This window comes from Symphalangus syndactylus, chromosome 13 (assembly GCF_028878055.3).
Source record: "Symphalangus syndactylus isolate Jambi chromosome 13, NHGRI_mSymSyn1-v2.1_pri, whole genome shotgun sequence".
NCBI classification, from domain to species: domain Eukaryota; kingdom Metazoa; phylum Chordata; class Mammalia; order Primates; family Hylobatidae; genus Symphalangus; species Symphalangus syndactylus.
The window spans coordinates 58,824,887-58,852,831 of NC_072435.2; the positions used below are offsets into that span (position 1 = coordinate 58,824,887).

Here is a 27,945-nt window from a genome sequence, read left to right on the forward strand (position 1 = left end):
ACTGCAAGCTCCACCTCCTGGGTTCACACCGTTCTCCTGCCTTAGCCTCCTCAGTAGCTGGGACTACAGGTGCCCGCCACCATGCCTGGCTAATTTTTTGTATTTTTAGTAGAGACAGGGTTTCACCATGTTAGCCAGGATGGTCTCGATCTCCTGACCTCGTGATCCACCCACCTCGGCCTCCCAATGTGCTGGGATTACAGGCATGAGCCACCACACCTGGCCAGCTGTGGGTCATTTTAATGTAGCCTCCCAACGGCCCATAGGTCCCCAGCCTCTTAGCCCTTAATATCACCAACACAGAGACATTCCTTGGTGGCAGAACCAAAAACCCTTGGGAATAAGTACCAAGACCTGGTAACCTGGGACCTACTGATTCAGAACAGGTAGCAGCACATAGTTGTAACAAGCTCTGGATTCAGTTAGACCTGGATTATGATCCAATCTCTGCCATTTACCTGACGTGTGACATTGAGCAATCAATGCAACCATTCCAATCTTCCATTTTATCCCTGTAAAATAAGGATAATTGTACCTACCTCCCAGGATTCTTGCTCAATCATTTCTTCCTTCAGTTTAGTATTTTTTTATTTTTATTTTTATTTTTTATTTTTTTTTATTAATTTTTTTGCATACAAAAACAATAAACATTTTCTAAAAATACATACAAACAAAAAGATGCGTATCAAACATATTAGGAAGGTTGCACATGGGAAGTCGGGGAATAGAAATGGGGGTGGGAGTTAAAATAAATGAGAGGGACTTTATATGGATCAGTGATAAGAACTCAATCCTCTATTTGACAAAGAAGAGGGAGAAGGAAGAGGAAGAAAAAGAAAGTGGGATAAAGGATCAGAAAGGGAGGAAAATAGAAAAAATTAGAGTATGACTCCAGGGTAGACCTGTTTTGTTGTCATTGAGTTGGTTGGTTGGTTTGTCTGTTGTATTCTTCATGTTTCGCCAAGTTGGCCAGACTGGTCTCGAACTCCTAGCCCGAAGTGATCAACCCGCCTCGCCCCCCAGAGTGCCGGGACCACAGGCGTGAGCCACCACGTCCAGCCCCCACATTGCTTCTGGCCTCCGTGGTAGACCTCCCAGACGGAGCGGCCAGGCAGAGGAGCTCCTCACTTCTACCCAGACACGGGGCGGCCGGGCAGAGGGGCTCCTCACTTCCCAGACGGGGCGGCCAGGCAGAGACGCTCCTCACTTCTTCCCAGACGATAGGTGGCCGGGCAGAGGCGCTCCTCACTTCCCAGACGATGGGTGGTCGGGCAGAGGCGCTCCCCACTTCCCAGACAATGGGTGGCCGGGCAGAGGCGCTCCTCACCTCCCAGACGATGGGTGGCCGGGCAGAGGCACTCCTCACTTCCCAGATGGGGCAGCCGGGCAGAGGCGCTCCTCACTTTCCAGATGATGGGTGGCTGGGCAGAGGCGCTCCTCACCTCCCAGACGATGGGTGGCCGGGCAGAGGCGCTCCTCACCTCCCAGACGATGGGAGGCCGGGCGGAGGCGCTCCTCACTTCCCAGACGATGGGTGGCCGGGCAGAGGCGCTCCTCACTTCCCAGACGGGGCGGCCGGGCAGAGGCGCTCCTCACTTCCCAGACGGGGTGGCCGGGCAGAGGCGCTCCTCACTTCCCAGACGATGGGTGGCCGGGCAGAGGCGCTCCTCACTTCCCGGACGGGGCGGCCGGGGAGAGGCGCTCCTCACTTCCCAGACGGTGGGTGGCCGGGCAGAGGCGCTCCTCACTTCCCAGACGGTGGGTGGCCGGGCAGAGGCGCTCCTCACTTCCCAGACGGTGGGTGGCCGGGCAGAGGCGCTCCTCACTTCCCAGACGGTGGGTGGCCGGGCAGAGGCGCTCCTCACTTCCCAGACGGTGGGTGGCCGGGCAGAGGCGCTCCTCACTTCCCAGACGGTGGGTGGCCGGGCAGAGGCGCTCCTCACTTCCCAGACGGTGGGTGGCCGGGCAGAGGCGCTCCTCACTTCCCAGACGGTGGGTGGCCGGGCAGAGGCGCTCCTCACTTCTTCCCGGACGGGGGCAGCCAGGCAGAGGCGCTCCTCACTTCTTCCCGGACGGGGCGGCCGGGCAGAGGCGCTCCTCACTTCTTCCCGGACGGGGCGGCCGGGCAGAGGCGCTCCTCACTTCCCAGACGGTGGGTGGGTGGCCGGGCAGAGGCGCTCCTCACTTCCCAGACGGTGGGTGGCCGGGCAGAGGCGCTCCTCACTTCCCAGACGGTGGGTGGCCGGGCAGAGGCGCTCCTCACTTCCCAGACGGTGGGTGGCCGGGCAGAGGCGCTCCTCACTTCCCAGACGGTGGGTGGCCGGGCAGAGGCGCTCCTCACTTCCCAGACGGTGGGTGGCCGGGCAGAGGCGCTCCTCACTTCCCAGACGGTGGGTGGCCGGGCAGAGGCGCTCCTCACTTCCCAGACGGTGGGTGGCCGGGCAGAGGCGCTCCTCACTTCCCAGACGGTGGGTGGCCGGGCAGAGGCGCTCCTCACTTCCCAGATGGGGCGGCCGGGCAGAGGCGCTCCTCACTTCCCAGACGGGGCGGCCGGGCAGAGGTGCTCCTCACCTCCCAGACGGGGCGGCCGGGCAGAGGCGCTCCCCACCTTCCAGATGGGGCGGCGGCCGGGCAGGGGCTGCAATCCCAGCACCCTGGCAGGCCAAGGCAGGCGGCCGGGGGGTAGAGGCTGCCGCGAGGCCAGACCACGCCACCGCACTCCAGCCCGGGCAACACCGAGCACTGGGTGAGCGAGACTCCGTCTGTAGTCCCATTACCTCGGGAGGCTGAGGCGGGCAGAGCACTCGGCGTCAGGAGCTGGCGAGCAGCGTGGCCAAGATGGCGAACGCGTGCCTGCATCCAAAGGAGAAAAGGCAGGCAGCGGTGGCGCGCACCGGCAGACCCAGGCAGTCCGCGGCGCGGGCAGCAGCAAGCCGAGTAGATTGTAGCCTGGGCCAGAGAGGGAAAGAAAGAAAGAAAGGAAGGAAGGGAGGAAGGGAGGAAGGAAGGAAGGAAGGAAGGAAGGAAGGAAGGAAGGAAGGAAGGAAGGAAGGAAGGAAGCTTATTTTTTTTTAAACAGAGTCTCACTCTGTCACCCAGGCTGGAGTGCAATGGCGCCATCTCAACTCACTGGAACCTCCGCCTCCCAGGTTCAAGCAATTCTTGTGCCCCAGCCTTCTGAGTAGCTGGGATTACAGGCCTGTGCCACCATGCCCGGCTAATTTTTGTATTTTTAGTAGAGACAGCGTTTCACCATGTTGGCCAGGCTGGTCTGGAACTCCCAACCTCAGGAGATCTACCCACCTTGGCCTCCCAAAGTGCTGGGATTACAGGCATAAGCCACCATGCCCAGCCCTTCAGTTTGAATTTATTGAGCTCTTACGTTGTTCCAGCTCTTTCAGAATCTGGGGATACAATGGAGAACAACAACCACAAATTCCTGACCTCATGGAGCTCTCAATTTGTAGCTTAAAGAAAAATACTAATCTGATAGTGACAGAAGCAGTGAAAAATTGCAAAAGAAACAAGTGTTTTGGAAGGAGAATGTATCAGTCAGAATAGGCTGGGTTATGCTGTGGTAACAAACATCCCCCAAGTCTTAGCACCTTATACTAACAAAAGTTTACTTCTTATCTGTCACATCTATTGTAGGTCAGTTTCATTTCTCCTCCTTTTCAATCCAGGCTGGCAGAATGGCCTCCACCTCAAGAATTGTGGGCTCTGTGCAGAGGGAAAGAGAATCCTAGAGTATCTTTGCCCAGGCAATTAAGTGCTCTGGCCTAGAAGTGACTGTATTACTTCTGCCCACACTTCATTGGCCAGAGCTAGTTGCAAGGCCCCATCCAACCATAAGGAGGACCAGAAATGGCATTCTGTCCTATGCTTGGAAGGGAAAGAGCCAGGGGGATTCAGGGAGCAGCACTAATGACCATTCTGAAAACATATGTGTGATGGGAAGACTTCCATGAGGCAATGATGCTTGAAGTATAAGAGCAGTTAACTAAGAGAAGGGGAAATTAAGAGTTTTCTAGGTTAGAGGGCACAGCATGTAGTGAGGAGAGTAATGAGTAGAAACAGCTCATGCAACCAGTTTGATTGGAGCTGGAAGGAGCATGTGTGGTGCAAGGAAAAGGGAAAAGCGAGCAGTCGTCCATCGTGCAGTAAAGAGGTTTTCTTTTGGAGACAGAGTCTCACTCTGTTGACCAGTCTGGAGTGCAATGGCGTGATTTCGGCTCACTGCAACCTCCACCTCCTGGGTTCAAGCAATTCTCCTGCTTCAGCTTCCCAAGTAGCTGGGGTTACAGGCACCCACCACCATGCCTGGCTAATTTTTTGTATTTTTAGGAGAGACGGAGTTTCGCCATGTTGGCCAGGCTGGTCTCCAACCCCTGACCTCAGGTGATACACCTGCCTCAGTCTCCCAAAGTGCTGAGATTACAGGCGTGAGCCACCACGCCCTGCCTGTAAAGAGGTATTAATAGATGCCAATGAACTTCTTATGTCTGAACACGGAAATGATAAGTATATACAAGTTTTAGGAATTCAGAGAAGTCCATATTATTCTCAGGTCAACAAATTATTTGTACGAGGAATCAGAATTACAGATTCTTTTCTTTTAGTGGTTAGAATTGCTTTCACAGGACATGGCCACAATTTCTGAATCCCCGCCTGGGTGTTAATTGGCCAGATGGCCAAAAACTTACCTCCTCTTCCTGGGCACACAGGCAGCCATATTTCCCAGCTTGCTTTGCAGTTGAGGAGGGGTCATGTGACTGTGTTCTGACCAATGAAATCTTCTGGCCAGTGGACAAAACAGATGACACTTCTAGGCCCAGCTCTACCCTTCATACTCAGTTCCATGTTCTCTCTGTCCATTGTGTGGTGACCTTGGAAGCCAGTACTTCAGATGGCAGCCTGCATTCCTGAGTTATCTGAATTAAGTGAAAGAAAGCCCCTGAGCTGAGACTACGGTATTGAAACCATGCCCCAAAGAGTTAAAGAAATCAGTAACTAACAGAAATTCTAGAGTTTGCAGGATGGCAGATAAGAAACAACTTGCGGAAATGTGAACCACTCCCTCCACTTATGAGATAAAAGAACTGGCTGAAATCAATTGGAAACAATATGACTAAGTGGAGTCTGTGCAGAACCAGTTTGCTGAAGTCACAGCCCAAAGTTTCATACTAACCCCTCAAGTTTGCACATGGGACCCCCTAAGGAGGCATGAGGGAGAACTGTGCATGCCGGAGGACTTTCCAGACCTCCCCTTGGCTTCCACCAATCACCGGCTAATCCCAGAATCCACCCCCTGAACCTTTCCTGGTAAAATTACTGCCTTAAAGCCAGCATAGGGAGACAGATTTCAGCGGGACTCCTGTCTCCTTGGAAGTTAACCTGCAATATAAAGCTTTTATTTTCTCAAAAAACCTCGTGCCATAGTATTGGCTCATTGTGCATCTAGCAGCAAGCCCCTTTTGCTTGATACCAATGTAAGCAGGAAATAAACCTCTGTGTTTTATTCTGGAGTGTATTTATTGCTGCAGCAGAGCCTATCCTACACTGACTAGTACAGAATAACAAATGAGACTCCTTCAATAGCAGTAGGATTTGCCAAGACAATTTTTTTTTGAAATGGAGACTTGCTCTGTTGAACAGGCTGGAGCACAGTGGTGCAATCTTGGCTCACTGCAACCTCCACCTCCTGGGTTCAAGTGATTCTCCTGCCTCAGCCTCCCCAGTAGCAGGGATTACAGGCACGTGCCACCACACCTGGCTAATTCTTGTATTTTTAATAGAGGCGGGGTTTCACCATGCTGGCCAGGCTGGTCTCGAACTCCTGACCTCGTGATCTGCCTGCCTCAGCCTCTCAAAGTGCTAGAATTACAGACGTGAGCCACTGCGCCTGGACTGCCAAGACAATTTTATGATGCAGAAAGTGTCTGCATTCAGGGTTGTCATGTGGAGTCCCATGTCCAGCCAGGGGATAAGGGGAACTCACTCCATGCTCCACTCACCAGGCCTTTATACAATTTGTTCTAAGGCGACATGTAGGCTAGTGGCAGCTTTGTCTACATTTCTGCAGCTTTAGAAAAAAAGGGAATATTTTCTCCTTTTCTTTCTCTGGCAGAGTAGAAGAGCCATATAGCAAGACTAAGTACTGGAATTGCATTTATAAGCAATTATTTTTTTCCCAAAAAACATAGGCCTAAGAAGTTAAAAAATCACAACAAGAAAAGGAAGAGGGAAGAATAGGATAGTTAAAAATGGAATCTGTGGCATGTTTTGTCTTATGCTGTACTCTGTTGTGCAGGGGAGGGTGGCAAGGCTGGGCCTGACTATGTCTCCTGCTTGGTGAGGAAAGTTTCTCATTGTACAGCTGGCCACATGCAAAGCAGCTGCTACTCCCTGCTCCAACCTGGGGGACAACCCACCCTTACCTGTAAGGAACCCCACCTTGTCAGAATCACTTTTTTTTTTTTTTTGAGATGAAGTCTCTCTTTGTTGGCCAGGCTGGAGTACAGTGGCGCGATCTCGGCTCACTGCAAGCTCTGCCTCCTGGGTTCAAGCAATTCTCATGCCTCAGCCTCCCAAGTAGCTGGAATTACAGCCCCGCCACCACACCTGGCTAATTTTTGTATTTTTCGTACAGATGGGTTTTCACCGTGTTGGCCAGGCTGGTCCCGAACTCCTGACCTCAGGAGAATCGCCATTTTAAGTGGACATAGGTCATGTCTCTCCACTGCTCAAAACCCTCACATGACTCCCATTTCATCTCAAATAAAGCCCACAGCTGCTACCCTGGCCTACAGGGTCCCACACACTCTGGGCCCTGGTGACCTCCTTGATGTTCTCTCCACAGTTGCCTTCCTGTCCTAATCAGCTCCATCCACCAAGTAGGTACCCACCCCCAGAGCCCTTATATATGCTGCCTGTGCCTGCAACTGCTAGGGGTAGGCTGAATAACACCTCCCAAAGATGTCACTCTAATCCCCAGCACCTGTGAATGTTACCCCTGGGGACCTCCAAGAGGATGTGTAGAGTGTGCCTTGCAGGGGTGAGGAATCTGGGTGCTCCCATTCCTGTCCCTCGAGGTTAAGGACTGCTCCTGGGGTGTCAACTGCCCAGCTTCCAGCCTGCTCAATGAGTGGCTCAGCAGGCTTCTTGTATGAGTTAGGAAGCCCCTGGCACCCACTGGAATCATGCCCATGACTGCTAAAGCTGCAGGGGACTTCCAGGACTTTCCAGGGATATGGGTGAGTGTATTTGTTGTCTGTTGTTGCAAAACAGATTGCCAGAAATTCAGTGGCTTAAAATAATAGACGTCTATGATCTCACAGTTTCTGTGGATCAGGAGTCCAGGCACAGCTTAGCTGAGCCCTCCATCTGAGGTCTCAGAAGGCTGCTGTCAGACATGGATCAGGCTGCACTTTCATCTGGAGGCTCGACTGGGGAATGAATCTAATTCTGAGTTCATCCGGGTTATTGGCAGAGTTCGTTTCTCTCTGGCTGTGTGACTGAGGGTCCTTTGCTTGTGCTGTTAACTGGGAGCCTCCCTCAGGTCCTAGAGGCCACCCACAGCTTCCTACCATGTGGACTTCCTCAATGTGGCTGCTTACTTCATCAAGCCAGCAAGGCTCCCTGCCTCTGATCTGCTAAGACAGAGTTTTAGATAACATAAGGCAAGCTAGGGAGTGACAGCTCAACACTTTTACTGTGTGCTATTGGTTAGATGCAAGGTCACATGTCTGGTCCACACTGGAAGGGAGGGGATCATACAAGGCATGGACACCTTAGGCGCTGCCCTGACAGCCTTGGAGCACTGGGGCACTGACAGCCTCTGCTATGGGTTGTGAGACTTCAGTGCTGTGAAGAACAAACACCCTGAATGTGGGACCCGGGCTTGGCTCTCCCTGTCCCACCTCCAGCTCCCACACAATGGGGGCTTCTATGGGTGCAGGAACTGGGGGGCTACCTGGGACCTGGGGTGGACGCTTCAGGTCTCCTTTCACCTTCTAACCACAGGCCCCTTCCCAAGCTCACTGTGTGACCTCAGGCAAGTTGCTTGAAGCTTCTGAGTCTTGATGTTCTCAGCTGCAAAATAAGGTTAACAGCAGCACTGGCCTCTTGGGTGATCGTGGGGACATAACACTTACGAAGGGTTTGAGTTTTGACCACACCAGGAAGTCCCCAAATGTTTGCTACGATTATCATTATTATTGTCTACCTCTGGTTTCCAGGGAGGCCTCTTTAGTTCTCAGGGAACGCTGCCTCATTCTGCAGCAATCTTTGAGCATCTGGGCACCACATGAAGCCTTAAGTGTTTTGACAACAGTGTCTGGTACATGAGGGATGAGCCCTGCCCTATCCTGGGGGCAGAGGTTCTGTTCTGGGAGAGTTTCATCTCTGTCTAGTCATGGCTTCATCGCACTATTAGGGCAATGAATTTTAATGGCATGAATTATTTTTCACTCTTGCACTCTGCTGAACAGTGTGTGATTTCTGGGAACAGCCAGGCCTGGTGATTCCTGCAGGTCAGCTGAGCCAGGCCTGGCGCGTTGTACCAGCAGAAGGGCCTGTCTCCCCTTCCAAGGGCCTGAGGGGCCTCGCTCCACTGCAAGAGCCTGGAAAAGTGGCGCGTATCTGGCAGTGCCTCTGACTTGGGGAGTGGTGGCTGGGCCTGAAGGCCTGGGCACAGTGGGGAGGGTGGGCAAGGGACGGGCAGGGAAAGACAGCAGGGCCCAGTGCAGATCTGGGGAGCCTAGAGGTGTCCTGCTCATATCCCCCATCTTGTAGTTGGGGGAATGGGGTGAGTGAGGAGGCTATGAGTTACCACCCTTAGGGAGACACCCCAAGAATGGCCTCATTCCATCTCTCCCTCCTTCTGAAGAACACAGGGCTTGGGCCAGGCAACCTGGTTTGAACTAGAATCCCCAGCCTCAGTTTCCTCATCTGTGCTATGGAAATTACTAATGAGTTAACAGAGCAAGACCTGACCCAGGGAAGAGCTCGGTCACCCTTCGCTACAGGGCACGGGGGCGAAAGTGACAGAAGGGGCGGCTGTGGCTAAGAGGGAACCGGGGGCTGGGTCCGCTTGTGCTCCGGGGGCTCGCTTTATTTCACCACCAGCACCTGTGTGCTTCTCTTGCCAGGGGAAGGGCGGATGAACTTGAGCAGCGCCCCCAGCAGGGCCAGGACGGTGCCCACGAGCAGCACCAGCTTCAGCCCCTTGAGCACGGAGTCCGCCCTGCCCCGCAGGGCCTTCCTTGCCTCCCGCCACTGGGCATCGTTCTCTCTCCACTGAGCCTCCAGCGTCTCCGGACTGGCGGCGGGGTTGAACTGGGCCACGAGCTCCTGCTGCACGTAGCACTTGTAGATGGCCGGCTGGAAGACCTGCAGCTGCCTGCCGCCGGTAGAGGGGTCCAGAAAGGTGGTGAAGTCCCGGCCGGAGAGCTGGCTCTCCCACGTCAGGGGGGTGTCGTTGGCATGCCAGTTGATGGGCCTGCGAGGAAGACAAGGTCAGGGGCAGGGCCAGGGCGAAAGGAGGGACCGACGTCTCCCTGAGGAACAGAAAATAAAGCACAGCCCAGCTTCCCTCCTCACCACCCCCCACGGAGCAATGTGCAGCCGTCAACAGTGGGGTGGAGGCGGCACAGCTGGGGGCTCCCAGGGCTCCACCCGTTACTGGCTCCACCCCTTACTGGCCCCATCCCTTACTGGCTGGGTGACCTGGGGAAATGCCTCCAGCTCTTTGAACTTCCATTTCTTCATGTAAAAATAAGAGTCTAGATCAGGCTTGGTGGCTCACACCTGTAATCCCAACACTTTCAGAGGCAAAGGCAAGGAGGATGACTTGAACCCAGGAGTTCAGGACCAGCCTGGACAATAAAGCAAGAACCCATGTCTGCAAAAATTTTAAAAAATTAGCTGGACATGGTGACATGCGCCTGTGGTCCCAGCTGCTCAGGAGGCTGAGGTGGGAGGATTACTTGAGCCCAAGAGGTTGAGGCTGCAGTGAGCCAGTCACAGCACTGCACTCCAGCCTGGGTGACAGAGCAAGACCCTGTCCCAAAAAAGAAAACAACAAACCAAAAATATGGAGAGTAACGATTGTACCTCATAAGGTTATTTGGAGGAGTTAGCAAGGGCACTCCTTAAGTGATTTGTCCACCTGCCTTTGCCTGTCTGGTCTCATCTCCTTCACTCTCCCCTTTACTCACTCTGCCCAGCCACGCTGCTCTCCTAGATGTTCCTCTGACATGCTGGGCACAGCCTTGGCCCTGGCTGTTCCCTCTGTACCCAGGGCTTCCTTGCCTCCTTTCAATATGGGCTGAAATGGCAGCTTCTCAGAGGAGCCTTCCCCGACCCCACCACTTTACGCTTTTAACCTCCCCTATTCCCAGCATCCCTCCCTGCTCCGTCACCATCCAGAATACTATAGGTCAGGCACAGTGGCTCAGGTTTGTAATCCCAGCACTTTGGGAGGCTGAGGTGGGAGGATCACTTGAGCCCAGGAGTTTGGACTCAGCCTGGGCAACAAAGTGAGACCTCATGTCTACAAAACTTAAAAACTTAGCCAAGTGTGGTAGTGCATGCCTGTAGTCCCAGCTACTGTGGAGGCTGAGATGGGAGAATCACCTGAGCCCGGGGAATTGAGGCTGCAGTGAGCTGTGATTGTGCCACTGCATTCCAGCCAGGGTGACAGAGTAAGACCCTGTCTCTAATAATAACAACAATAATAATAATAAAACTATATATTTATGCACCACGAGGGCAGGAATCTCTGTTGGTTGTGTTCTTCACTGTTTCCCAGGTCCCTAGAATGGAGCTTGGCATATAAATGTGCAGTGAACACGGGTTTAGTGGAGAAATGAATCAGGCACCGACACACCCAGCGTGGTGGAAGAACAGAGAGGATACTCCACAGACAATATCATAAAAGCTTGCATTCCCACCTAGGTACATTGTGGAACTTCTTATTGGATGCTGTGGCAGGCACTCTGTAGTCTTTAGTCCCCTTAACACATCACAATGACCCCGTGTGGCCAGGGGCTGGCAAGACCTCTGCACTGAGTTAGACAGTGGCCCCCCAAAATGCATGTCCTTCCCAGAAGCTCAGAATGTAACCTTATTTGGAAATTGGACCATTGCAGATATAATCAGTTGAGATGAGAGCATATTGGAATAAGGTGGGCCCTCAATCCCAATTGACCGGTGTCCTTTTAGGAAAAGGAGAAGAGAGACAGAGACACAGACACCCAGGAAGAATGCCAAGTGATGATGGAGGCGGGCATTGGAGAGAAGCAGCCACAAGCCAGAGAAGATCGGGATCTCTGACTGCATCCAGAAGCTAGAAAAAGGGAGGATTGTGCTCAGCTCACTCAGAGGGACTGAGAGGGAGCGTGGTTCTACTGACACCTTGGTTTCAGACTTACAGCCTCCAGAAGGGTGAGACAATGGATTGCTGGGGTTTTTTTTTGTTTTTTGTTTTTTGTTTTTTGAGTCAGAGTTGTCTCACGATGTTGCCCAGGCTGGAGTGCAGTGATGTGATCTTGGCTCACTGCAACCTCTGCCTCCCGGGTTCAAGTGATTCTCCTGCCTCAGCCTCCCGAGTAGCTGGGATTACAGGCACGTGCCGCCATACCTGGCTAACTTTTGTATTTCTAGTAGAGACAGGGTTTCACCATGTTGGCCAGGCTGGTCTCGAACTGCTGACCTCAGATGATCCACCCACATCGGCCTCCCAAAGTTCTGGGATTACAGGCATGAGCCACCGTGCCCAGCCTGCATTTCTTATTAAGGGGCAGGTGGACTCGGGGAGAGGAGGGGAAGTATTTTCCAGAGGCTCCTGGCAGGAAGCAAGAAGATGAGTGTGAGTTCTGGGAGGCAGGCCTTGATGGGAAGCCCCGGGGGCACCAGCCTCTCCTCCAGGGTCTCGCTGACCTTCCCAGATGAAGCAGGGGCCTGTTAGAGCCCCTAAGCTTCCTGGGCTTCCCCTGTCACAGCCCCATCTGTCTGCCTGGGCTTCTCCCATCCCAGCTCGCACCACCCTGGGCTGTGTCACCCTTGGACTGTTTAAGAGCAGGACCTGGCACTGTCCTGATGACCGCTACGAGGCTGACCTGCATAGAACGCCCCCTCACCCCTCTGCACATATTACCATGAAGGATCCCCCGACCGGAAGAACCTGGCTAGGGGCCAGAGGCAGGGATTCCATCACCTGTACATGGATCCTAAGGGACAGTCGAGCCACACAAATTCTGTCTTCTCATCGAGCCTGAAGTTGTCAAAAATGACGTAATCCACCCTTAACTGTGTGTTATTGGTGCACTGGACGTGGCAGGCTTCCACCTGCAGCTCAGGCCGCAAGCGGCTAGACCACCCCAGCACCTCTCCCAGATAGAGCCAGCAGGGCATGGCTTCCTCCAGAGGCTCCTCAATGTAGCAGTACCCCAGGCGTTTACGCTCGCCCGGCTCCTCACAGAGGTTGCAGTCCTGCCAGGGCTCCCACCGGGTAAAAATGAGCTGTTTGCTGCCCAAATGCAGGGTCTCGTTCTTCAGGGGCTTCTGACCCAGGTCCTTGTGTGTTATATGTAGGGTGGTGACGTCCTGGAAGTCAATTTCATACTGCACCACTTGGCGGCCATTCTTGTTCCAGCAGTGGTAGAGGCCCGTCTGGGAGGGCAATGGATCTTTAATGAGAAGGCTGCCCTCGGGCACTATTTCCATATTGGAAATATTGGTGAGGCTGGTGAGCCTGCCCTTCTTGCCTTGTGTGAATAAGTAGTACCAGTGTGCCCCCGAGGAATTGCAATACAGGAGAATATCATTGCCGGAGAGTAGGGCCTGTTGGCACTGCTTACCACTGGGGCAGCTGATGGAAAAGTAGAACCCCAGCGCCGGGGCAGCAAAGTGGAGCAGCAGCCACAGCATGGGTGGCATGGTGGACTGGGGCTGTGGCAGTGGGCCGGTGCCACCCTGAACATTGTGAGGTCACTCATGAACTCCGGCCTCAGCCCTGGGCAGTGGGATGAATGAATTGCAGCCACCACATGGGTGTGTGAGGTCACCATCCCCTTTTGTTTTGTGACAAGCTGACAACACTATTTTTTTTTTTTTTTTTAGACAAGGACTTGCTCTTTTACCCAGGCTGGAAGGCAGTGCTGCAATCACAGCTCACTACAGCCTCAAACTCCTGGAATCAAGCAATCCTCTCACCTCAACCTCCTGAGTAGCTGGGACTACAGGTGCATGCTAACCATGCCCGGCTAGTTTAAAATTTTTTTCTGTAGAGACGGGGTCTTGTTACGTTGCCCAGGCTGGTCTTGAACTCCTGGCCTCAAGCCATCCTCCCACCTCGGCCTCCCAAAGTGCTGAGATTACAGGAGTGAGCCACTGTGCCCCGCTGACCATATTTAATTTCTGTTCCAAGTCCTCCATTTTGTTGGGAAAGGAGCAAACTTAATTTGTCTATTCAGAGTTTTCTCTATTACCTGCCCCCCTTCCTTTCCCAGGGGTGAGACTACATTCCCAGGGATGGAACAAGAGCATGAAAGTGTCACATGTGAATGCTCAACATATATTTCCTGAACTCTTACTATGTTCTGGGCATACTTCTTAGCACTGGGGATAAAGCAGTAAACAAATCCTCTCTGGGGCTGGGCTCAGTGGCTCATACCTGTAATCCCAGCACTTTTGGGAGGCTGAGGTGGGCGGATCACCTGAGGTCAGGAGTTCAAGACCAGCCTGGCCAATGTGGTGAAACCCCTGTCTCTACTAAATAGCTGGGCATGGTGGCAGGCACCTGTAATCCCAGCTACTCGGGAGGCTGAGGCAGGAGAATCGCTTGAACCTGGGAGACAGAGGTTGCAGTGAGCCGAGTTTGCACCACTGCATTCCAGCCTGGGTGACAAGAGTGAAATTCCATCTCAAAAAAAAAAAAAATTAAAAAAAAACTCTCTGGTTACTGTTCTGACCTCCTGCACCTCTCCCCCTACTCCCTACCCTCCAGCCACGCTGGCCTCCCACTGTTCCCTGAATCTGTCAGGCAGGCAGAGGGGCTCTTGCCCCAGAACCATTGCATGTGCTGGTCCCTGTCTCTTCCCTCAGCCATGTGCATGACTCAATACATCTTCAACAAATATTTTTCTCAGTTGCTCCCTTTCCTTCCATCCCCTTTTCTAAACGCCTTCTCAGGCGGTGGCTCACGCCTGTAATGCCAGCGCTTGCCAGCACTCTGGGTGGCCAAGATGGGAGGATCACTTGAGGTCAGGAATTCGAGACCAGCCTGGCCAACACGGTGAAGCCCCATCTCTATTAAAACTACAAAAAATTAGCCAGGCATGGTGTCGGGCACCTGTAATCCCAGCTACTCAGGTGGCCGAGGCAGGAGAATAGCTTGAACCCAGGAGGCAGAGGTTGCAGTGAGTGCAGATTGTGCCACTGCACTCCAGCCTGGGTGACAGAGACCCTGCCTCAAAAATAAATAAATAAAATAAATAAATGAAATTGATCTTCCAAACTTTTCCCAAAATAGAAAAAGACGGAACATTTCTATGAGACTTGCATCACCTTATATCAAAACCTTATAAGGATATTACAACAAAGAAAAACCTCAGGTCAATCTCTTTTGTAAACATAGACACACTATCCCCAAGAAAATATCAGCAAATTGATTCCAGTGATTTTCTTTACACAGGGATAAATATAAAGACCAAATTGGGTTATTTCAGGAAGGCAAATTTGGGTTATATTTGAACATCAATCAATGTAATTGACCACATTAACAGAATAAGGGAGAAAAACCATATTATTATCTCAGTAGATACAGAAACAGCATCTGATAAAACTCAACATTCATTTATGGCTCAAAACTTTTGGCAAACTAGGAACAAAAGGAAATTTTCTAAGAAGATGAAGTGTTTCTATTAAAAACCTAGGGCAGGCCGGGCACGGTGGCTCACACTTGTAATCCCAGCACTTTGGGAAGGCTGAGGCGGGTGGATCACCCGAAGTCAGGAGTTCGAGACCAATTAGGGTAACATGGTGAAGCCCCATCTCTACTAAAAATACAAAATTAGCCAGGTCTGATGGTGGGTGTCTGTAGTCCCAGCTACTTGGGAGGCTGAGGCAGGAGAATCATTTGAACCCAAGAGGCGAAGATTGCAGTGAGCTGAGATTGCGCCATTGCACTCCAGCCTGGACAACAAAGTGAGACCCTGTCTCAAAAACAACAAAAAACAAACAAACAAACAAAAACACCTAGGGCTAAATTATACTTCATAGTAAAATACTGAGAATAACACAAGTATTTCTGCCATCAACTTTTCCATTCAGCATTTTACTGGAGGTAAGATACAAGCAAAAAATTAGATACAAGATCATATATTAAATAGTATTTATATACCAGCAACAAAGAATTAAAAGATGAAACTTAAAAGATTCCTGTATGATAGTATGAAAAAATTAAATACCTAAGAATAAATATAATAAAAGATACATGAGTCCTCTACATTAATAACTTCACATTATTGGGAGAAATTAAAGAAAGACTAAACAATGGAAGTATTTGCCACATTCATGGATTGGAAGACTAAATATTGAATATATATTGATTTTCCCCAAATTTATCTTTAGATTCAATAAAGTTCCAATTAAAAAAAAATAAGAGTTTTGGGGTGGAAACTACAAACTGATTCCAAAATTTGTATATAATGGGCCAAGAATAACAAAGACAATCTTGAAGAACAAAGTTGGGAAACACTTACTACCACATATCATGACTTATTGAAAGGTATAAAAAGACACTGTGGGCTGGGTGCAGTGGCTTGTGCCTGTAGTCTCAGCACTTGGGAGGCCAAGGAGGGCAGATCACTTGAGTTCAGGGGTTCGAAACCAGCCTGGCCAATCCCTTCTCTACTAAAAATATAAGAATTAGCCAGGCATGGTTGCAGGTGCCTGCAATCTCAGCTACTTGGGAGGCTGAGGCAGGAGAATCGCTTGAATTTGGGAGACAGAGTTTTCAGTAAGCTGAGATTGTGCCATTGCACTTCAGCCTGGGCAACAGAAGGAGACTCTATCTCAAAAATAAATAAGTAAATAAATAAATTAAAGGAAAAAAAAGAAAACCAAAGACACTGTGGCACTGGGACAAGGATGGATAGATAAATTGTATCCACCAGGGTCCGATCAGGAGACAGAAACATCAGTATCTACATTGGCATGAGCCCATGGGCCTGAGTAGCTTGGTCTCTAGATTCTACATTTGGCCTCCCCCTGAATATCAGAAGCCTATGTAGACAAGAACTAGGTCATTGCTGTGTCGCTAACATCACCTGCCCAGGGCACACTTAGAAGAAACACCAGGGAATTCTTCCTGAATGCACATCTTAGCAAGCCAGTGAGGAGACATTTTCCTGTGCAGAACCAACATGAAGGCTTATGGGCTGGGAGAAAGAGCCTGGTTTTCTGTTGGAAGGTAACCCCCGAGCCCAGGTGAGCACAGAAACAAAGCCTGGGTGAGGGTCAAGGGCAGGGCTACGGCCCTGGTCCTGTCACCTGTAGATGGAGGCCAAGGGGCAGGTGAGCCACCTGTTGTTCATCCACTTGCTGGGCTAGTAAATGTCAAAGATGAGGTATGGCTGGTGAATTTCCTTAACGGGGTTGCAGGGTACGTGGCAGGCTTTCACCTGCAGTTCGGGCTGCATGCGGCTGAATTGCATCTTCTCATCTCTCAGATACAGCCGGCAGGGCATGGGTTTTTCCAGGGGCTCCTCAATGTAGCAGTACCCCAGGCGTTTGCGCTCACCCGGTTCCCCACAGCGGTTACAGTCCTGCCAGGGGTCCCAGTGGGTAAAGATGAGTACCTTGCCATCCAGGATCAGGGTCTCATTCTGCAGGGACTTTTGGTCTAGGCTCTTGTGCGTAACATGAAGGGTGGTGACATCCTGGAAGTCGATCTCGTATTGTACCATGAAGGTATCATCATTGCCCTGGCCGTAATAGAGGCCGGTCTGGGAGGGCTGAGGGTTGGTCAGTTGAAGGCTACCCCCAGGCAGTTTCCTTATGTCAGGCATTGAATTAAGCAGAGAAAGATCTTCCCCAAGAATGGAAGAGAAGTACCAGAGTGCCATGGGATGGTCACACTTCAGGACAGCATCACTGCCTGAGAGTAGGGCTCGCTGGCAGAGGTCCTTGTAGGCACAGTTGATTAACATCTAGGCCCACAGAGTGGGGCAAGAAAGGCTAAGCAGCCACAGGGTGTCCAGCATGGTGGACCAAGGCTGTAGAAGGAGGCTAGGAACTCTGTGGCCATTGTGAAGTCACTCACAAAACTCGAGGATCAGCCTAGGCAATGGAATGAACCTTGATCCAGTGTGCTTCCAGGAGTACAATTCAGTTCGTGTCATCAAATGGCTTGTAATAGGTTGTAGGGTCGAAGGTCAGATATCCACATGAGCTAGGCAGGAAACAAAATGGGTGAGCTCAAATCAGAACAAACGAACTACAAAGGCAAATTATTGGCCCTCCACATACTCAATATATAATGACAGAATGGGACAAAATGACTTTATGACCATCAGAAAGTGGAAGAAGAGGCAGGGCCCAGTGGCTCACACCTGTAATCCCAGCACACTTTGGGAGGCCGAGGCGGGTGGATCACCTGAGGCCAGGAGTTCAAGACCAGCCTGACCAACATGGTGAAACCCCATCTAACCCCGTCTAACCCCGTCTCTATTAAAAATACAAAAATTAGACAGGTGTGGTGGTGCATGCCTGTATTCCCAGCTGCTTGAGAGGCTGAGGCAGAAGAATCTCTTGCACCTGGGAGGCAGAGGTTGCAGTGAGCTGAGATCGCACCACTGCACTCCAGCCTGGCCAACAGAGCGAGACTCTGTCTCAAAAAAAAAAAAAAAAAAAAAAGAGAAAGAAGAAAGAAAGAAAGAAGAAAGAAGAAAGAAAGAAAGAAAGAAAGAGAAAAGAAAAGAAAAGAGAGAGAGAGAAAGGGAAGACACACAGAAATCACTGCTCTGTACCACTTCTGAAATCCAGTGGGAAAACATCACAAGGACCCCCTATCTTGTAGATGGGAAAGATTCCTTAACTAGCACTGAAGCAGCTCCTTGGTGTGTGTGGGGAGGGTAGGGGGATTCCCAAATCATTGTTCTCTGTGGGTAATATCTCACTCTCCAGGGAAATATCTCCTTTTCTCGTATTCTCCTTGGCTACATCTGAAAATGTGCCCTCCTTGAGACACCAGCAGTTTACTCAGCCTGCTTTCTATCTCCCACAGTTTGGGACCTACAGTTCTTATAAGCCTTCAGTCAACTAAATATGTAAACGAACAAACAAACAAACAAAAACACACACACAGCCGTAGTTCTGTTCGAGATGTTCTCGGGCTGGGCACAATGGCTCATGCCTGTAATCTCAGCACTTTGGGAGGCCAAGGTGGGAGGATTGCTTGAAGCCAGGAGTTCGAGACCAGCCTGGGCAACATGGTGAAACCCTGTCTCTCCTAAAAATACAAAAATTAGCCAGGCGTGGTGGTGGGCTCCTGTAATCCCAGCTATATAGTAGGCTGAGGCAGGAGAATTGCTTGAACCTGGGAGATGGAGGTTGCAGTGAGCCAACATCACACCATTGCACTCCAGCCTGGGCAACAGCACAAGACTCTGTCAAAAAAAAAAAAAAGATGTTCTTATCCTCTCTCTCTCTCTCTCTCTCATTTCAGGTACCTTAAATTCTATCAAGCATCCTTGGTGAGCTATATCTCTTATCTCTCTTTCATGGAGACATTTGTCCACCTGAAAGGGCTTCTGCTAGTATCTTAATTCATTCAGAGAATTTTTAAACAATGGGTAATAATTATTTACCTAGGCATATACTTTTGATTTTATCCTTGTCAAAAGCTGAGTTCTAATTGGACTTTGTCTCTCAAAGGCCCTCTCAATTTTTAGCTAACTTTGGCCAACATCTACTGCTAACATCTTATATTCCAGCAGCTTCCTTGAACGCTACAAGTCCATTAAATATATTATCTGCCTTCCAGAGTATCTCAGGCAACAGTCTCCATCTTTCTGGTTTCAAATAAGTGTCTTAGTCCCAAATGTATCTAAGCCAATGCTGTCTTTTTATTTTTGATTACCTCAGCACCCTACTCCTGATACTATTTTGGTATCAATCTAGATAAGTTATTTGCTACTATAATAAACTTCTAGCCAGGTGTGGTGGCTCACGGCTATAATCCCAGCACTTTGGGAGGCTGAGGAGGGCAGATCACCTGAAGTCAGGAGTTTGAGACCAACCTGGCCAACCCTGTCTCTACTAAAAATACAAAAAATGACAAAACCCTGTCTTTACTAAAAATACAAAAATTAGCCAGATGTGGTGGCATGCACCTGAAGTCCCAGGTACTTGGGAGGCTGAGGCAGGAAGATCACTTGAACCCAGGAGGCGGAGGTTGCAGTGAGCTGAGATCACGCCACTGCACTCCAGCCTGGGTAACAGAGCAAGACTCCATCTAAAAATAATAATAATAATAAATAAATCCCCCCAAATCTCAACAACATAAAACAAGAAAGGTTTACTTTTTACTCATTGTGCATTGGTATTGGAATCACTCAGGAATCCAGGGTGATGGCGCAACTGCCATCTCAAACATTTTCAGTTTCTTCCAAGGAGAAAGAAAGAGCTTTCTGTAAGATTTCGGGTCTACATTAAATGCTTTGCCCTTAAGTAACATGTCATGTCACTTGCTCACAAACCATTGGCCAGAAACAGCTACATGGCACCACCAATCCACCAAGCCAACAAAAGAAATGGAACTCTAGCCGGGCGCGGTGGCTCATGCCTGTAATCCCAGCACTTTGGGAGGCCGAGGCAGGCGGATCACGAGGTCAGGAGATCGAGACCATCCTGGCTAACACCGTGAAACCACGTCTCTACTAAAGATACAAAAAAACTAGCTGGGAGTGGTGGCGGGTGCCTGTAGTCCCAGCTACTCAGGAGCCTGAGGCAGGAGAATGGCGTGAACCTGGGAGGTGGAGCCTGCAGTGAGCGGAGATGGAGCCACTGCACTCCAGCCTGGGCGACAGAGCGAGACTCTGTCTCAAAAAAGAAAAAAAAAGAATGGCGTGAACCCGGGAGGTGGAGCCTGCAGTGAGCCGAGATCGCACCACTGCACTCCAGCCTGGGTGACAGAGCGAGACTCCGTCTCAAAAAAAAAAAAAAAAAAATGAAAGAAATGGAACTCTACTATTTCCAGGAATCCTTTGGCAAATGGCAGTAATGATTTCCATGGCTAATGTCTTTTACAAGGGATTTTTCCTCTGATATTCTCCTTTATATCACAGAGTTAAAACCATTTCCAAAATCCTCACATCAGCTCTCCCCTAAAGTTCTACTGGCCAGGATTGGGGCCCATGCCCAGGTCTAAACCAATCCCTGATAATAAATGAAGCTTACATCGTTGGCTTAAACCAATTAGAATTTGTTCCCTAGGATTGGGTAAGGTCAGCTTTTTCTTAGCAGAAAAGCCACTGAAGACCCAAACAAAATCAGGATTTTGTATGCAGGAGAATTGTAGAAAAGAATGCTGATTTGGTGTAGCCAACCATGTCTTCCATAGCATTGACTGATGGGAAAATATTAGTTGTACCAGAATTGTGCTAGGCGCTGTGTGAGCCACATGACCCCAGGCAAGTTGCTGAGACTTTCCTTTTTTTTTTTTTTTTTTTTTTTTTTGAGACAGAGTCTGACTTTCTAGCCCCCAGGCTGAAGTGCGGTGCTGCAATCTTGGTTCACTACAGCCTTTGCCTCCCAGGTTCAAGCAATTCTCTTGCCTCAGCCTCCCAAGTAGGTGGGATTACAGGCATGCACCACCACGCCCAGCTAATTTTTGCATTTTTAGTAGAGACGGGGTTTCACCATGTTGACCAGGCTGGTCTTGAACTCTTGACCTCAAGTGATCTGCCCACCTTGGCCTCCCAAAGTGCTGGGAATATAGATGTGAGCCACAGCACCTGGCCAGAACTACTGGAGACTGGTTAATTTATAAGGAAAAGAGTATTAATTGACTCACAGTTCTGCATGGCTGGGGAGGCCTCAGGAAACTTCCAATCATGGTGCAAGGCGAAAGGGAAGCAGGCACCTTCACAAGGTGGCAGCAGAGAGACAGCAATGGGGGAACTGCCAGCTACTTTTAAAGCATCAGATCTCATGAGAACTCCCTCACTGCAAGGGAGAAACCACCCCCATAATCCAATTACCTTCCACTGGGTCCCTCCCTTGACCCGTGGGGATTACAATTCCAGATGAGATTTTGGCGGGGACACAAAACCAAACCATATCACTTATCCACCTTGCACCAGACACCAAGGATCCAGGCTAAGTCCCTGACCTTTAGGAGCTTACATCCTAGTGGGGAGGTATTAGTCAGGATAGGTTAAGTTATGCTATGTAACAAAGGATTCTAAAATCTTAGTGGCTTAATAAAATTGTTTTTCATGCGACATGCCCAAAGTTGGCTGGGGAGAGCTCTACTTCACAAAGTCCCTTCAGATACTGTGGCTAACAGAGGTGGTACCATCTGCAACATCATTAGTTGCTATGGCAGGATAAGGGAGTATAGCAAATCATGAACTGGCAATTGAATAATTTGGTCAGTGATATGGTTTGGCTGTGTCCCCCCAAACCTCATCTCATATTGTAGTTCTCATAATCCCCACATGTCATGGGAGGGACTCGATGGGAGGTAATTGCATCATGAGAGCAGGTTTTTCCCATGCTATTCTCATGATAGTGAATAAATCTCACAAGATCTGATGGTTTTTTTCTTTCTTTCTTTTTTTTTTTTTTTTTGAGGCGGAGTCTCACTCTGCTGCCCAGGCTGAAGTGCAGTGGCACAATCTCAGCTGACAGCAACCTCCGCCTCCCCGGTTCAAGCGACTCTTGGGCCTCAGCCTCCCGAGTAGCTGGAATTACAGATGTGCGCCACCATGCCCAGCTAATTTTTGTATTTTTAGTAGACAGGGGGTTTTACCATGTTGGCCAGGCTGGTCTTGAGCTCCTAACCTCAAATGATCCACCCGCCTCGGCCTCCCAAAGTGCTGGGATTACAGGCATGAGCCACTGTGCCTGGTGAGATCTGATGGTTTTATAAAGGGCAGTTCCCCTACACACGGTTGCTTGCCTGCCGCCATGTAAGATACGCCTTTGCTCCTCCTTTGCCTTCTGCCATGATTATGAGGCCTCCCCAGCCATGTGCAGCTCTGAGTCCATTAAACATCTTTTTCTTTAGAAATTACCCAGTCTCAGATATTTCTTCATAGTAGTATGGAAATAGGCTAATACACAGATGGTAAACAAATAAATGACTAATAAAACATCAGGTCATGGTAAATGGTTTGAAGAAAAGAAGAAGGTGCGAAGAGAGATTGGGGATGGAGACTATTAGGGGATGAATTGTGACCCCACAAGTTCATATGTTGAAACACTGACCCCCAATACCTCAGAATGTGACTGTATTGGGAAACAGGGCTTTTAAAGAGGTAATTAAGTTAAAATAGGGTTGTTAGAGTGGGTTCTAATCCAATATGACTAGTGCCCTTAAAAGATGAGGGAATTAGAACACAGGCAGAGGGATGACCATGTGAGGACATAGTGAAAAGGGAACCATCTGCACACCAAGAAGAAAGGCCTCAGAATGAAACCAAACCTGCCAACACCTTGATTTTGGACTTCTAGCTTACAGAATTGCGAAGAAATAAATTTCTGTTGTTTAAACCACCCAGTCTCTGGTGTTTGTTATGGCAGCCCTAGCCAACTAATGTAGAGACTATTTTATTTTTATTTATTCATTTATTTTGAGACAGGGTCTCATTCCATCACCCGGGCTGCAGTGCAGTGGTGTAATCATAGCTCACTGCAGCCTGAAACTCCTGGGTTCAAGTGATTCTCCTGTCTCAGCCTCCTAAGTAGCTAGGACTACATGGACATGCCACCATGCCTAGCTAATTTTTAAAATTTTTGGTAGAGATGGTAGACTGGATAAAGAAAATGTATACACCATGTAGAGGCTTGTCTTAAACTTACGGCCTCAAACTATCCTCCTGTCTCAGCCTCCCAAAGTACTAGGATTACAGGTGTGGGACACCATGACCAGCCTGTGGGGAGAGAGGTAGGTGAGAAGAGAAGGCTTCTCTGAAGAAGTGACATTTGAGCAGACCTACATAAGATGGTTATGAAGATTCACACAGTGGCTCATACCTGTGATCCCAGCACTTTGGGAGGCTGAAGCAAGCGGAGCACCTGAGGTCATGAGTTCAAGACCAGCCTGGCCAACATAGTGAAACCCCATCTCTACTAAAAATACAAAAATTAGCCAGGTGTAGTGGTGCACGCCTATAATCCCAGCTACTCAGGAGGCTGAGACAGGAGAATTGCTTCAACTTGGGAGGTGGAGGTTGTAGTGAGCTGAGATTGTGCCACTGCACTCTAGCCTGGGTGACAGAGTGAGACTCTGTCTCAAAAACAAAAACAAAAAATTCCAGAGAAAGCAAGGTCTGAACTAAGCACACTGCACATGCAAAGGCCTTGAGGTGGGAACAGGTTTGCTATGTGAATACCCGTCAGCCAAAGACAATCAGGCATGCACCTATGAACAAAGTTAGGTTTTTTGACTTGCTGCAGTGAGGGCAGATGTACACCATAGGGAATGGTGTGGTGTCTCATGAAGAAGGGGTCAGAGAAGACTAACAGAATTTGGGCCATGTTGTATGATTGTGGGAAGGATTCAAAGAAGTGGGGATTTGCTTTGGGTTGGGTGCTATCAAAAAGTGTAACCAATACTTTTTTTTAAAACTTTTTATTTTAAGTTCAGGGGTATGTGTGCAAGTTTCTTATAGAGGTAAATTTATATCATGGGGATTTGTTGTACAGATTATTTCATCACCCAGGTATTAAGCCTAGTACCCATTAGCTATTTTTCCTGATCGTCTCCCTCTTCCCACACTCTACCCTCTGATAGGCCCCGGTGTGTGTTGTTCCTCTTTATGTGTTTGTGTTCTCATCATTTAGATTCCACTTATAAGGGAGAACATGCAGTATTTGGTTTTCTCTTTCTGCATTAGTTTGCTAAGGATAATGACCTTTAGCTCCATTCCTGTTCCTGCAAAGGGCATGATTTCATTCTTTTTTACGGCTGCATGGTATTCCATGGTGTATATGTACCACATTTTTTTAATCCAGTCTACCATTGATGGGCATTTAGGTTGATCCTATGTCTTTGCTATTGTGAATAGTGCTGCAATGAATATACGTGTGCATGTGTCTTTATGATAGAACAATTTATATTTCTCTGGGTGTATACCCAGTAATGGGATTGTTAGGTTGAATGGTAGTTCTGTTTTTAGGTCTTTGAGGAATTGCCACACTGTCTTACATGCTAATTAACACTCCCACCAACACTGTGTAAGCATTCCTTTTTCTCTGCAACCTTGCCAGCATGTTGTTTTTTGACTTTTTAGTAATAGCCATTCTGACTGATGTGAGATGGTATCTCATGGTGGTTTTGATTTGCGTTTCACTAATGACTAGTGATGTTGAGTTTTTTATATGATTCTTGGCCAGATGTATATTTTCTTTTGAAAAGTGTTTGTTCATGTCCTTTGCCCTCAACAAGTGTAACCAATTCTATCTTTTCTAGAAGGTGAGAAGAATGGAGCAAAGCTAAAACTGAAATTGGTAAAGAAACAGCAGCCACTCAGATCAGCTGAGAGAAGGGGATGTTTGATATTTTGTGGTTTGGACAGTGTTCCTGTTTTGTATCTGTTCAGGCATAATTACAGAGCAGTCTTGTTTCTGTCTAGATGCATCACAGTCACAGAGAGGCCTTTGTTGTTGTTGTTCTGTGAAAATTGTTCACCTTCAACAGGAGAACCTCATGACCTAGCAGTGCATTCTAGACAAGCTGCTAGCAACACCAAGACCCAGTTGTTACTGTTAGGCCAGCTCCCAGCTGTTAGAGGCTGCTTTCTCTTTCTTACATAGATGAGGAACTTCAGTGAAGTCTCTTCCAGCAATGAAAGACTGATCAAATGGCTTTCACTCTGTGAACCTCTGTTTCCTTATTTTCAAAGGATTTTAATTGTACTGGCCACATAGGGCTCTTGTGTGGATTTGATGAGATGTTACCTATAAAGTATCAGCCAGTATTATTACCTAGGGATTAGCAATATGGACTCATCCTCCAAATATCAGAGTTCTGTGTTGGGGCTCTGGATTACTACTTCTGATCATGGTTGTGCAGACACAGGGGGTGGGCCACGATTGGCTGAATCCCCACCAGCTGAACTGGCTTCCAGAAGGTATAAAGGGATAGCCACTGGATTTTCTCCCTTTTTGTTCCCTTTGGAAGGTGGACATTTAGGGATTAGGACATTCAAAAGCAACTGTGTATACAAGGGAATTTAGAAAGTCACTGCACAAGCTCAGGGATAGATGCAAATTCAGAAAATACCTAAGATGATCATAAGCTTTCATTTTAGGTTGATCCTAGCACAGATACATCCTATAACAATAAACAAACAAAAAAACCAGCAAACCCTGAGGAATGGGGAAAAGCTGATTTCCAGAGTTAGCACATTGTAAGATTCAAATGTCCATTTTCAACAAAAAAGTCACAAGACATATATACAAAGAAACAAGAGAGTATGGCCCATTCAAAGAAAAAATAAATAAACAATACCTGAGGAAGCCCAGGTGGTAGACTTACTAGACAAAGACATAAATAACTGTCTTAAAGATGCTCACACAGCTAAAGGAGACATAAATGAAGACAGAAAAATGATGTATGAACAAAAGAAGAATATCAGCAAAAAGACAGAAAATGCAAAAAGGAACCAAAAGGAAAATTCTGGAGCTAAAAATACAATTACTGAAATAAAAAACTCATTGAAGGGGCTCAGAAACAGATTTGAGCAGGCAGAAGAAAAATCAGCAAACTTGATGACAGGACAATTTATTGAGTCTGAGGGACAGGAAGAAAAAAGATTAAAGAAAGCTGAACAGAGCCTAAAGGATCTGTGGGACACCACAGAGGAGACCAACATACATATTATGGGAGGTCCAGAAGGAGAAGAGAGAGAAAAAGAGGAAGAAAGAATTGTAATTTTAAGAAATAAGGTTGAAAACTTCCCAAATTTGATGACAGACATGAATCAACAAATCCAAAAACTCAACAAACTCCAAGTATGAAAAACCCAGAGATTCAAGCTGAGACACATTATAATCAAACTGGAAAAAGCCAAAGCCAGAGAAACAATCTTGAAAGCAGCAAGAGAGAAGCAACTTGTCACATTCCAGAAATCCTCAATAAGATTATTGGCAGATTTATCATTAGAAACCTTGGATGCCAAAGGCAGTGGGTTAATACACTTGACATGCCAAAAGAAGAAGTAGAGAAAAAATCTATCAACCAAGAATTCTATAGCTACCAAATCTATCCTCCAACAATGAGGAAGAAGTTCAGATATTCCTGGATAAACAAAAGCTGAGGGAGTTCATTACCACTAGTCCTTGCCTACTAGAAATGCTAAAGGAAGTCCTTCAGGTTGAAATGAAAGAGTGCAGACAGTAATTTGAAGACATGAAGAAAAAAATAAAAATATCTGCTAAAGATAAATACATGAGCAATTATAAAAGCTACTGCTATCATAATTTGAGTTTGTAATTTCACTTTTTATTGTCTACATGATATAAAATAAAATGGATGAAAACAATTATTAATCTTCATTATTGGGAAAACAATGTATATAGGTGTGATTTGTGACACTGACAACAGAAAAGGAATGACAGAGGCCAGGTACCGTGGCTCATGCCTGTAATCCCAGCACTTTGGAAGGCAGAGGCAGGTGGATCACTTGAGATACTTGAGGTCAGGAGTTCAAGAGCAGCCTGGCCAACATGGTGAAATCTCATCTCTACTAAAAATACAAAAATAAAATTAGCCAGGCATGGTGGCAGACACCTGTAATCCCAGCTACTGGGGAGGCAGAGGCAGCAGAATTGCTTGAACCTGGGAGGCAGAGGCTGCAGTGAGCCAAGATTGCACCATTGCACTCCAGCCTGGGTGACAGAGCAAGGCTCCATCTCAACAAAAAAAAAAAGAAAAAAAAAGAAAGAAAGAAAGAAAAAGGAAAAGGAGTGACAGAGCTATATAAGAGCAGAGTTTATATATATACTATTGAAATTAAGCTGGTATAAATGTAAATTGGAGTATTATAATTTTAGGTTTTATATATAATATAATCTCCTCTATGACCACAAAATAAAAAGCTACAAAATATACACAACTGGAAATGAAAAGAGAATCAAAACATTTCACTACAAAAAAAATTAAACATAAACAGTAATGGAGAAAATGTGGGAAAAGCCATAAGATATATAGAAAACAAATAGCAAAATGGCAGTAATTTTGCTGATAGTAATTTCTTTAAATCAAGCCAGAGATTGCCAGAATGTATTTTTAAAAACATCACTCAACAATATGCTGTCTATAAAGGATTCATGTTACATCCAAAGACACAAATATGTTCAAAGCAAAAGATATGGAAAAGGATATTCCGTGCAAATAGTAACCAAAAGATAGCTTGAGTGGCTATACAAATATCAGACAAAATAGACTTTAAATCAAAACAATTTACAAGAGACAAGACAGACATTACAAATTAATAAAAAGTTAAATATCTCAATAAGATATAATAGTTATAAACATTTCTGCACCTAATAACAGACCTCAAAATATAAAGCAAAAATTGATAGACTCAAAGGAGAAATACACAGTTCTACCATAATAGTTGGAGAGTTCAAAATCCCGCTTTCAATAATGGATAGAACACACAGACAGAAAATTAGCAAAAATATAGTGGACTTGAACAACACAAAAAC

At 47.9% G+C, this 27,945-nt stretch overlaps 2 protein-coding genes across 3 annotated transcripts in view; both read right to left on the minus strand.

Moving 5' to 3' along the window:
- Positions 1-9,086: 9,086 nt before the first annotated feature.
- On the minus strand, positions 9,087-12,998 carry FAM187B (family with sequence similarity 187 member B). Its single transcript, XM_055238442.1, has 2 exons — positions 12,218-12,998; positions 9,087-9,499 (listed from the first exon to the last, which is right to left on the minus strand). Exons 1-2 carry the CDS (start codon positions 12,937-12,939, stop codon positions 9,112-9,114), a joined length of 1,110 nt encoding a protein of 369 aa, XP_055094417.1. The 5' UTR covers positions 12,940-12,998; the 3' UTR covers positions 9,087-9,111.
- A 1,791-nt stretch (positions 12,999-14,789) lies between these two features.
- LOC129459572 (protein FAM187B-like) overlaps positions 14,790-27,945 on the minus strand; it is a 35,722-nt gene continuing 22,566 nt past the window's right edge. The window contains exon 2 of one of the 2 annotated variants that reach the window (XM_063614112.1): positions 14,790-17,455. In XM_063614112.1, the coding sequence (XP_063470182.1) occupies positions 16,611-17,213 (603 nt within the window). In that variant the 5' untranslated portion in view covers positions 17,214-17,455 and the 3' untranslated portion in view covers positions 14,790-16,610. The remainder of the gene's footprint in view (positions 17,456-27,945) is intronic. The other variant, XM_055236450.2, reaches the window with a different exon arrangement.